Here is a 12,463-nt window from a genome sequence, read left to right on the forward strand (position 1 = left end):
CGCTTGCACAAGCCCGAATGTATAAGAACAACCAGACGGAGAAAACAGGGAGGAGATCAACACTGTTTTGTGCAAGAGGAGGCAGGAAGTGAGGGGAGGATGAGAACAAGTGGCTGCGAGAGACGAAACCTGCAGGGAAGTCAGGGGAGAGGAAGTAGAGGAGTCCGTGTGAGTGAGCAGCAGGAACACCCCCTTCATCTAAACTCCCCGACAGACTCCCGCTGAAACCTGCACAACTGAGACTCCATGCAAACTCTGCAGTGCACTCAAGCAAAAGCAGCAAAACATGAGAAATAAAAGACGATGAACTATAAGAAAATGAAATCACAAGAGAGTGACTGAATGTTTTCCTCTGAGTTGAACAGCAAGCTGGTGTATGTGACTGGGTGGATGCAGCAATGTGGGCTTCTTTCAACAACCTCCATCAAATACTTTTCTGAGGCATACTCAATTTGAAACTAAAAGCACAAAACAAGTTAATCCAGTAGCATATCAACGCTCGCCAACTGTGATACGACAGAGTGAGTGTGTTATTAGGATTACAAATCCTAGTGATTAAGCTGATGAGATAAATGTGGAGTGAGCCTGAGATGTGGAAAGAGACTAGCTCTGTGTGGGTTTCTCTCTCACCGCTGTTTTCAGTGAAGCCCTCGTGGCTGAGCTTACGGAGGCGATCGAAGCCCTGGTTCAGATCTCTCATTTTCTGCTTCAGGTCTGTGTGCTTCTGGTGCAGCACGTGCTCTTTGGCGTCGCCCTCCAGGGGAGAGATCACATTCTTGTGTATTTCTGTAGAGGCAAACAGACAGAGGGAAACAAGGTGAGGTGATGGGGCAGGTTCAGAGTCAAAGGGCGATGGGAGCGAGAGGAAAGGAAGGTGGGATGAAACAAGAAAGGAAGAAGAAGGAAAGGAAAAAAGAAACTAAAGAAATAAAAGAGACAAAGAAAAGCAGCATTTAATAAGGAGAATTTAGTCGTGGCTATATCACCTTAGCCCATGAGCCTAATCTTACCGGTTTATAAGACATTGTGCTTATGATAAAACCTGCCTGTCTCAGCTGAGAAAGGGAGAGGAGGTAAAATGTGGATGAAAGCCAACAGGGCAGAGCCACAGACTCTACAATAATGGTGGACATTTGGATGGGAAAAAAGGCAATGTCAGGATGAACTGAAGAGCAGGGAAACTTGACAGGCAGTGAAAGTGTGTATAGATGGAGGTGGTGTTGTGGAGGTGTGTGGAGACTCCCCTGAAGGAATCATGTGATTGGCTCAATATCTAAATGCATCAGACAAGCAGAAACCCCCCCGGCTTGCTTGGACAGAGACACAGTGCTGTGGAGTGCTAACAGTAAAGTTCTGGCACGGAACAGCTGCAAAGTGTCAGTCACGTCCGAGGGAGACGTGTCCCCCCCCCCGCCTTTCTGAGACTCATCTCAGCTGTGTGTGTCAGCTCAGCTTAAAGCTCACAGCTTGATGTGATGTGACGAGCGCTGATAGAGCGCCGAGCGGTGGGTGGCAACATGTGATACCTGCCACCTGTGTACATGACCACAAGACTGAACAGACAGACAGACAGAGAGCACTTCAGGCTGGTTTTTGGATGACTGACTTGCCCAACAGCAGACTTGCTAACAGCCAAATGAGAGTAAAACAGAGTGAGAAGGTGCATTTCTTTGCATTGCTTTACTGTAGAAGCTGTCCTGACATATAGTGATGAATAGTAGAGGCTCATAAATGTGTATAAAAAGAAGAAATGCACATATACTTGGCCTCTGAAAATACAAATAAAACTGAGAAGAGGTGGTGTGACACCTCTGCTGGGCAGCAGAGCAAAGGGAGTGATTCACACAGCTCACCCTCGGTCCTGCTGACGGTATCCATGAGGATGTTGTACTCGTGGATCTTGTCCTTGTGATGCTGGAACTCCCTCTTCAGGCTCAGCAACTCCTCGTTGGAGAACTTGCCTGAGCTCTTGGCCTGGTGGAGGAGCAGTCATCGGAGACAGAAAGGAGTTAGCTTCAAAAGCAGCACAAGAGAAACAGAAACATTGGAGAGAAGGACAGCTAGAGGTGTTGCAAAGAGGATCACCACTTGGTGAAGCTAAAATTCCTTGACTAGATGTTTGTGAAGGACTACATGGAATATGTTGTATATGGTAGCAAAATTTCTTACAAATCTATAAATATATCATCCCACGTTTGCAACAGCAAGAAGCATTAAGATTTTGCATACATATTTGTGCTGAAACAAATAATCCAACTCCAACAGATAGAAATATTAATGGCCAATATTGCTCATTTTCATTGCTTTTTTCCAGACACAACTGGTATAAATTGATTCTTTCAAAAAAGTTGTCACAAAAGATATGTTCTGCTCTGGTCCTTTAAGAGCTTCACACTTAAATTGTGGGAAATAGTGAGTTAGAATAAAACTTTTCTCTATTTTCTTTGGCTTACTAGTTGCATACGTCCTGTCCAAGTTCCAAACAGTGTTTCCACAACATGAACTTTTACAAATTTTTAAGCACAAGAGTGCAGTGACTGTGCCAAATGTAAAAGCTGCCTTCAAAGATATCTGCTGGGTGAGAACTCTGCAACCTACAAAGCTCTGCAAATCACTGGGTCTTTTTTCATTTCTGTTTTAGCTGATTTGAGGTTTGTGCCTGTATTTTATCTGACAGCCGTGGTAGAGTTTCAGGGAGACATAACAGTTCAACACCAACACTACAAGAAAAGAGGGCATAAAACCATTTCAAAAATACATTTCAATACTTTTCTCCCTCCCTCTTTTGTACACACCTTGTTCCAGAGCTTGTCCAGCCTGGGATCATCAAATATATCTTCTTCATTGGTGTTGTGGTCCTTGAGGTAGTTGCTCTCCAGTGGTCGTGTGTCTCTTTTCCCATCCATCCCATACTTGGCCAGGATCACTGGACAATAAGACACAGACTTCTTTCTAATGCTCTGATTCATGATCCTGACATATGCCTGGCTGTTTGATACACAGGGAGAATCTAAAGTGACTAAGACACAGATATACTCATCATTTAAACAAGACGCTAAAGTATTTCACATCAAAAATAACCCTGGGGACGCCAAACCCTTGACAGCAGCATTAATTTAAAAGTCACCACTCGCACAGGGAGGAGCAACTCTGAATAAGCCTCTGAAAATAAACTGAGCGGGCCGACAGACACGGTTTAGAACCTGATGAGAACTTCTCAAAACCAACTTCCCTTCTTTCTTGACACGAGCGGCACACAGAGGGTGAAATCCACATGCTTTTTGTTGTGCTGCTCCTAAACTGAAAAACTTTAAGATGAAGATGAGAGTGAGAGAGGAGGAGAAAAATGCTCATTTACCCTCCCACTCACTAACCTAACAGAATACTACTCAACACAGAACTTGGTAAGAGGCCTGAACATAAAAGATAAACAAATATGAAGAACTAAAAAATAAAGATTTGAAATGCATCCAAAGATTTGTTCTCTGGGACAGGCAGGGGAAGTTTTTGCCACATATTCGGTATTTCTGTGACTCATTTGTTTAATATTGTCCGTTAAGTTCAGAAATACTGAGCGACCCAATATAAATTAGTGGTTCAGTCCTTTCTCAACATTTCAGACTGCTGCATAACAATACAAATCTGGACTTAGCTCTGAAGACGCTCTGCCCTCATTACTCTGCTCTAGTAAACTGTTATTGCAGCAGCTGATTCAGCACCATCTCAACCTGTTGGTAACCTATCAGTGTCACTAATTAACTAGTGATACTTCATTACGGGAGTGTCTACATGCAGAGGGCTAGTTTAAAATCCTCATTAACAGGATGCGAGACCTCGTGGACAATCTCTGCAGCACTGATGGGCTTGTATACTTGACATTTTATGGCTTCAGCTGAGGCTTATGACCCAAGTGATGTACAAGCAAAGCAAACAGTAAAAGGCTTACAGGTCAACAACAAGCAAGGTGTTGGGATCTGACTCCTGGAATATCAAATTGAGAAATAATAAAAAATGTCTATTGTCTATACCCCAAGCTGTCATTGGGCGAAAGGCGGGTTACACCCTGAACCGATCGCCAGTCAATTGCAGGGCAACATATATAGATATGCAGCATTCACGCTCACACTCACACCTACGGACAATTTAGAGTCACCAATTAACCTAATGAGCATGTTTTTGGTCTGTGGGAGGAAGTCAGAGTACCCGGAGAGAACCCACGCATTCACGGGAAGAACATGCAAACTTCACACAGAAAGGCCCGACCCGGGGATTGAACCGGCGACCTTCTCGCTGTAAGGCACGCGCACTACCTGCTGCACCACCGTGTCACCCTTGATAAAAAATGTTATGGAAAAAAAAAAAAAAAAGAGACAGAAATGATTTTTGAGAATGACTCAAGCAGAAAGTAATGATAAAATTGACTCTGCCAGCTCCGCCTGCAGCTGGAAGGTCACTCCACCACTGGGGTGAGAGGGAGGAGGAGTCCTGGGTGGGTGGACTGCTGCCTGAGGAAAGTGTTGACTGGCTGCTGGCTGCAGAATGCTAAACAGACTGCTGTGTGGCTGGGTCAGTGCCTGGTGCTGAGTCAAAGATCCCTTCACACCCTCCCGTCATCAAAACATGCCCGTCCCGTCCTTTTGCCACCTCAGAGCAAACTGCAGGTACAGCAGCTGTGTCTGAATTGTTAACACATTTGTTTCCTCTCACGTCCATGTGTGAGTGACACAAATTAAAATTTAGCTGGTTTGCAAAACTGAAAATATATCTTACCATTAACACTGCTTAAAACATACACACAACTGAATCTGCTGGTGCTTGGGGCTGTTAATCCTGTTTCATTCCCCAGCATAATGTTTACTCAATGAGCCCTGACTTCTTTCTAGCTGCAAAGAATCATGGGATATTCTAATCCTCTAATGACCATGAGACTCACAATGAAATAAATATTTCTTTGACGACGTTTCATACATACTCATATATCTGCTAAATCTGTATGCTAACAATGCACATCATCAAACTTTCTTGTTTGTAGTGAGCAGTATGGATACAGCTCCAGCATTCATTTTAAATTGAGATTTAGGAGATGCTGGCAGTATAACCTTGTTAGGAATAAGGAATTATACTTCCTGACACTTGGCTGATGCAGAGGAATGTAACACATTAGTTATTCAAGCAGCCAAAAAGCAGAGTTTATCACATAAACTGTCATATTCAGAACACTGCATGTGACTGTGACAGGTACCTTTCAATATGAAACGCTTCATGATATTTGATACAGAAACTCTAGACATGATGTGCGTCCTCTGTCATTAGCTATATCCTCTGTCTCTTTTATTTTGATAAGGATTAACATACTGTATTCCTTGACTAAAACAACTCAACCCCAACCTGCTGTCTCAGCTGATCTCTTTAAACCACTGCCTTTAAACGGCCTCACTAATGAAGTTTTACACAGAATCTACAAGGTCTTAACCTTTAGTCTGTCAAGACGGTTTTCCCCACAGCAGCCTCTAAATACACAAGGTTATAAAAAATCTTGTATTTTTTAATGGCAACCTCTGCATCACTTTCTCAGTGCAAACACAGATTCTGGTTCTGAATAAGTAGGGCTGAATAATATGTAGGGAACAAAATTGATTATTTAAAACAATAAACAATAATTTTGACAGATAGTGTGATTGAAATATGACTAACAATTTCAGTGTGAATGCTAATTTTTGCATTGCATTTTCACTGAAAAAATATAACAATTCTAAAAACGCTTTTTTGCCTGCAATTTCTGCTGGGGCCTCAACCAACCAGGCATGCTCTCTTACGTCTGGAGGCATCTCAGGGCGTCATTTATAACACTTTGCTGTGACACGTTTTACCTTTATCAAAAAACTGCAGCTCCTGCTACTTGGATATTGCACTTGGTCATATTGGATAATATTTCGATTAACTGTTCAGCCCCACTAAAAATGCTTCGTGCTTTATTCAGCTATGTAATAAACGTATCCATGTAAAGCATGTGCAGAATCATTTAGGAACAAAACTACTGAGGATTTCCATTTCCATTTTGTGACATTCTGCTGGTGAAACTCACCATTCAAGGCAACATTTCAAGCATAATAACTAACAATTTGAGCAGAGTGGCGTTAGCACGGTTGCTGACCAAACATTTAGGGCAGACTGACTCTACAGTGAATTCTGAAAGTGAGGACGTGGTTCATGCCATCACCGGCTGCACTGGCGGGCAGAGACTGTCTCACCATTGAAGTTACGTCGCAGCTGGGCCTCTTTCTCCCCGTTGTCATCCAGCCCCTCCACCTTCATCTTCTTCCAGTGCAGCTCATCTTTCTCCTGGATCTTCAGGTCACTGTGCAGCTCAGCCAGCCGCACCGGGGACAACTGCATCTATCACAACCAAAAGCAAGAGCCAATATAGCATTAGATAGACAGAAGGACAGTAAAGATGGAGGAAAGCCAGACAGCAAAGGGAAACTGAAACAGAGACAGAGCAAAGACAGTGTAATTGTGTTAGGCAGAATTGTTCACTACAGGTTATTTGATGAATGAATATATTCAATCTCAGCTCCTACAGAAACTTGTCTTTAGGTGGAGCTGGACGCAAACTACACATGCATGGTGGAGAAGAGTTATGCGACTTTGTTCATTTTTTTGGATTTGTATTATAGCTCACTCTGGTCTAACATTGGTTTGAGTACCACAGTCTTCTAATGTGGACCATTAAGGACTACAGGGTAAAGAACTAACCTGTTCGAGGGCTGTAACTGGCGGTGACCTCGAAACAGCAGAATTACAGTCGTTCTCTCTCAACATTTTCTCAACAACCCTCTAGTACCAAGCTTCATTCCCCATCTTCTTTAATGTACCCCTCCTTTATCACAATGAACAAAGACGAACTTATCTAATTGAGAAAAAAGCAGTAGCGTTAGCCAGGCTAAGACTGTAACATGCCAGCTAACGTTACTTGTGTCAGTGTGGCCGTGCTGCTGCTACTGACAGCTGTTTGCTACACATTCACATCAACCATAGATCCTGTAGGTCGCCTCCTATAACATACGTACCCTTTTAGCCTTCTCCCACACCTGGTTCAGTTTAGCTATCCTGAACTCCATCGTCTGTTCATCACTACCGGTCGGCTTATCCTCGTTCATTTCACGAGAATATTTCCCAGCCATTACACCCACGCCGAAGCACAAAGCAACGACTAAACACTGAAGCTTCATTTTAAAAATAACTATAAAGAAGCAACGACAGGGGAAAAAAAATACCGGCTGGAATAAAAACAACGTCCGACAACACTACGAGTACTCCTGTTGTTGTGGCTCACCGAGTACCACAAGTCATGTGCTCAAGATACGAGGACGCTTCCTTTATGCAGGCATTCTGGGATATGCAGTTTCTTGTCTCAGGTCGTCTGTTATTTGTAATGCGGAAACCACCTTTTGTAAACTACAACTCCTGGAATGCCGCTCTGTGCCGTTACATGGCAACGGAGGCTACAAAAAGCCTGAGCAAATAGAAAGCCTCCACGCGTATTACGTGATTGGATGCTGCTCACATCACTATGTACGCTACAGTACGATGGAGCGCTGTCCGTTATAAAGCAGCAGTTCAAGGGATTTCCTGGAGTTCTTTTTGGAAGGTGGGGGTCGTAATTAGGTAATTCACTTTCAAAAATGACTTCCCGCCCGTGGACTGAGATAAAGCTCCCACAAATGCCGTGTTTCTAAGGAAGTTCACATTAACATGCTTCTTAAAAGATACTCTTGCAACAATCCATCAGCAAAATTCAGACTTCTCTGATATTGTGATTGAATATCTGATTAAAGTGGAACGATTTAATTTATTGTTATCGAAATAGTTGGTAGCTTAGTCTTTTTTAAAAAAAAATGTGATTTAATATGTTACTATAGTACCGAATTATTGGACATTTTTATTCTTAGATGTCAAATTCTAATGAAGATTTTTGTCTTGAAAAAATTTTGAAGATTGGACTTCCTGCACTATATTGTGTGTTGTTTTTGATTTTTTGATTATTTGTTTGATTGTTCCGTTATATTTTATTAACCACATGAATTTAGCCAGACAATGGAAAAGTATATTCATATTGATATTTATCCATCCAGCTGTTGTTGTTTCTAAACATTTTATGAAAAAAATGCCAGTACTGGACCAAAGAGTTAAAAGGAGTTACAGTGAACACACACACACACACACACACACACACACACACACACACACACACACACACAGTCTTTATGAAGCAGGGATCGACATTATTCATGCCAGTCAAGCTAATTGAATTTAGTAGGAGACAGAATGAGAGCAAGCTTTTTATCATTGATCTTCTGAAGTGCTCCTCCTTGAACTGCCACCTTATCGTGGTGGAGGAGTTTGAGTACCCGAATGATCCTAGAGGCTATGTTGTCCGGGGCTTAATGCCCCTGGTAGGGTCTCCCAAGGCAAACAGGTTCTAGGTGACGGGTCAGACTAAGAGCAGTTCAAGAAGCCCCTATGAAAGAAATTAAAGCAAGGAAGCGTACGTCGCCCGGATTGGCGTCACCGGGGCCCCGCCCTGGAGCCAGGCCTGGGGTTGGGGCTCGCAGGCGAGCGCCTGGTGGCCGGGTCTTTGCCCACGGGACCCGGCCGGGCACAGCCCGAAGGAGCGACGTGGGCCCGCCTTCCCGTAGGCCCACCACCCGCAGGAAGGATCAGAAGGGGCCGGTGCTATGTGGAATGGGTAGCAGTCGTGGGCGGGGGCCCCGACGACCCAAATCCTGGACAACGACTCTGGCTATGGGGACATGGAATGTCACCTCACTGTGGGGGAAAGAGCCTGAGCTAGTGCGGGAGGTTGAGCGGTACCGGCTAGAGATAGTCGGGCTCACCTCCACGCACAGTCTGGGCTCGGGAACCCAACTCCTTGAGAGAGGCTGGACTCTCTTCTACTCTGGAGTTGCCCGCGGTGAGAGGCGGCGAGCTGGTGTGGGCTTGCTTATAGCCCCCCAGCTCAGCCGCCATGTGTTGGAGTTCTCCCCGCTGAGCGAGAGGGTCGCTTCCCTGCGCCTTCGGGTTGGGGATAGGTCTCTCACTATTGTTTCGGCCTACGGGCCGAACAGTAGCGTAGAGTACCCGGCCTTCTTGGAGTCCCTGGGAGGGGTACTGGAAAGTGCTCCAACCGGGGACTCCATTGTTCTGCTGGGAGACTTCAATGCTCACGTGGGCAGCGACAGTGACACCTGGAGGGGAGTGATTGGGAGGAACGGCCTCCCCGATCTGAACCCGAGTGGTGTTCTGTTATTGGATTTCTGTGCTAGTCACAGTTTGTCCATAACGAACACCATGTTCAAGCATAAGGGTGTCCATCAGTGCACGTGGCACCAGGACACCCTAGGCCGGAGGTCAATGATCGACTTTGTAGTCGTATCATCTGACCTTCGGCGGTATGTCTTGGACACTCGGGTAAAGAGAGGGGCTGAGCTGTCAACTGATCACCACCTGGTGGTGAGTTGGATTCGCTGGCAGGGGAAGAAGCGGGACAGACTTGGCAGACCCAAACGTACCGTGAGGGTCTGTTGGGAACGTCTGGCGGAACCCGCTGTCAGGGAAGTTTTCAACTCCCACCTCCGGGAGAGCTTCAACCAGATCCCGAGGGAGGTTGGAGACATTGAGTCCGAATGGACCATGTTCTCCACTTCCATTGTTGATGCAGCCGTCCATAGCTGTGGCCGTAAAGTCGGCGGTGCCTGTCGTGGCGGCAACCCCCGAACCCGGTGGTGGACACCGGAAGTAAGGGATGCCGTCAAGCTGAAGAAGGAGTCCTATCGGGCCTGGTTGGCTCATAGGACTCCTGAGGCAGCTGATGGGTACCGGCAGAACAAGCGTGCGGCAGCTCGGGCGGTTGTAGAAGCAAAAACTCGGGTCTGGGAGGAGTTCGGGGAGGCCATGGAGGAGGACTACCGGTTGGCCTCGAGGAAATTCTGGCAAACCGTTCGGCGCCTCAGGAGGGGGAAGCAGCTTTCTGTCAACACTGTTTACAGTGGAGGTGGGGAGCTGTTGACCTCGACTGGGGATATTGTCGGGCGGTGGAAGGAATACTTCGAGGATCTCCTCAATCCCTCTGTCATGTCTTCCGTAGAGGAAGCAGAGACTGGGGACTTGGAGGTCGATTCATTCATCACCGGGGCTGAAGTCACTGAGGCAGTTCGCAAGCTCCTCGGTGGCAAAGCGCCGGGGGTGGATGAGATCCGCCCTGAGTACCTCAAGTCTCTGGATGTTGTAGGACTGTCTTGGTTGACACGCCTCTGCAGCATCGCGTGGCAGACGGGGACAGTGCCTCTGGACTGGCAGACTGGGGTGGTGGTCCCTCTTTTTAAAAAGGGGGACCGGAGGGTGTGTTCCAACTATCGGGGGATCACACTCCTCAGCCTCCCTGGTAAAGTCTATTCCAGGGTACTGGAGAGGAGAATCCGGCCGATAGTCGAACCCCGGATTCAAGAGGAACAATGCGGTTTTCGTCCTGGCCGTGGAACACTGGACCAGCTCTATACCCTCCACAGGGTGCTTGAGGGTTCATGGGAGTTTGCCCAAACAGTCCACATGTGCTTCGTGGACTTGGAGAAGGCATTCGACCGTGTCCCTCGCGTCATTCTGTGGGAGGTGCTCCAGGAGTATGGGGTTGGAGGCCCTCTGTTGAGGGCTGTACAGTCCCTGTACAACCGGAGCAGGAGCTTGGTCCGCATTGCCGGCAGTAAGTCGGACCTGTTCCCAGTGCATGTTGGACTCCGGCAGGGCTGCCCTATGTCACCGGTTCTGTTCATCATTTTTATGGACAGGATTTCTAGGCACAGCCAGGGGCCGGAGGGGGTTCGGTTCGGGGGCCGGCAGATTTCGTCTCTGCTTTTCGCGGATGATGTTGTCTTGTTGGCTTCCTCGAGCCAGGACCTTCAACATGCGCTGGGGCGGTTCGCAGCCAAGTGTGAAGCAGCTGGGATGAGAGTTAGCACCTCCAAGTCCGAGGCCATGGTTCTCGACCGGAAAAAGGTGGCTTGCTCCCTTCAGGTTGGAGGAGAGTTCCTGCCTCAAGTGGAGGAGTTTAAGTATCTTGGGATCCTGTTCACGAGTGAGGGAAGGATGGAACGTGAGATTGACAGGCGGATTGGTGCAGCGGCTGCAGTAATGCGGTCGCTGTATCGGTCTGTCGTGGTAAAGAAGGAGCTGAGCCGAAAGGCGAAGCTCTCGATTTACCGGTCAATCTACGTTCCTACCCTCACCTATGGTCATGAACTTTGGGTCATGACCGAAAGAACGAGGTCCCGGATACAAGCGGCTGAAATGAGTTTCCTCCGCAGGGTGGCGGAGCGCTCCCTTAGAGATAGGGTGAGGAGCTCTGTCACCCGGGAGGAGCTCAGAGTAGAGTCGCTGCTCCTCCGCATCGAGAGGAGTCAGCTGAGGTGGCTCGGGCATCTCTATCGGATGCCCCCTGGACGCCTCCCTAGGGAGGTGTTCCAGGCATGTCCCACCGGGAGGAGGCCCCGGGGAAGACCCAGGACACGCTGGGGTGACTATGTCACTTGGCTGGCCTGGGAACGCCTCGGGATCCCCCCGGAAGAGTTGGAGGAAGTGTCCGGGGAGAGGGAAGTCTGGGCGTCCCTGCTCAGACTGCTCCCCCCGCAACCCGGCCCCGGATAAGCGGAAGATAATGGATGGATGGATGGATGGATCTTCTGAAGTGGTCGCTTTGACAAAATTGTTTATATAGCGTTCATGCCAATACACCACAATAACTGGACTGTATTCAGTTAAACTATAGTGAACTGGGAGACAGAGAGAGGAAAATGAGACAGAGAGAGAAAAACATTATATTGTTCTCATTCGCCTTGACAATATTGTTTTAGAACTTTATGTCGATAAATCTTATTTAACTGCAACTGGATTGAATTGAAGAGAGAGAGACAAAGAGAGGATGAATGTTGGACTCGTGGGTGAGTGCCATGTAGCATTTCTCATCTGCTCGACAAAAAACCAAAACACATATTTTTTCAGTGAAGTTTTAAAAACAGAAAAAAAACCCAAAATCCTTCATTTTTTACCTGACAATGGGAAACCAATTAGAAGTGTTATTTGACTGTAAATTACATATTGTCTGAAAACCAGCAATCAATCCTTAGCAGTAGTCAATTTAATCGTCTAAAAATGGATTTAATTCAGATAATCAAATTTGGAGACAGAGTAAACCAAATCCAAATAATCCAGGTGTTTCATATGTCATGAATGCGGTGCTGTGTTATTTTACCGTGCAGTCCTGTATATTCTGTGGCACTTATTTGCTGTGACAGAAATTGCTGTTGGCAGGATCAAAGACAAACATTTAGGATGGGAAACTTACCAAGATGTGTTAGCAGAGCAATAGCTGCCAACTTATTGTCTTATACACTGTAGGTCCTGTACTAAC

At 46.5% G+C, this 12,463-nt stretch overlaps 1 protein-coding gene across 1 annotated transcript in view; it reads right to left on the reverse strand.

The window, feature by feature from the left end:
* Positions 1 to 7,372, reverse strand: part of lrpap1 (low density lipoprotein receptor-related protein associated protein 1) — an 11,816-nt gene extending 4,444 nt beyond the window's left edge. The window contains exons 1-5 of the mRNA XM_070984261.1: positions 7,071 to 7,372; positions 6,252 to 6,396; positions 2,796 to 2,926; positions 1,854 to 1,974; positions 631 to 786 (exon numbers count right to left, since the gene is read on the reverse strand). Of these exons, the coding sequence (XP_070840362.1) occupies positions 631 to 786; positions 1,854 to 1,974; positions 2,796 to 2,926; positions 6,252 to 6,396; positions 7,071 to 7,232 (715 nt within the window). The 5' untranslated portion in view covers positions 7,233 to 7,372. The remainder of the gene's footprint in view (positions 1 to 630; positions 787 to 1,853; positions 1,975 to 2,795; positions 2,927 to 6,251; positions 6,397 to 7,070) is intronic.
* Between the last annotated feature and the right edge of the window lie 5,091 nt (positions 7,373 to 12,463).

This window comes from Chaetodon trifascialis, chromosome 2, assembly GCF_039877785.1.
Source record: "Chaetodon trifascialis isolate fChaTrf1 chromosome 2, fChaTrf1.hap1, whole genome shotgun sequence".
NCBI lineage: Eukaryota > Metazoa > Chordata > Actinopteri > Chaetodontiformes > Chaetodontidae > Chaetodon > Chaetodon trifascialis.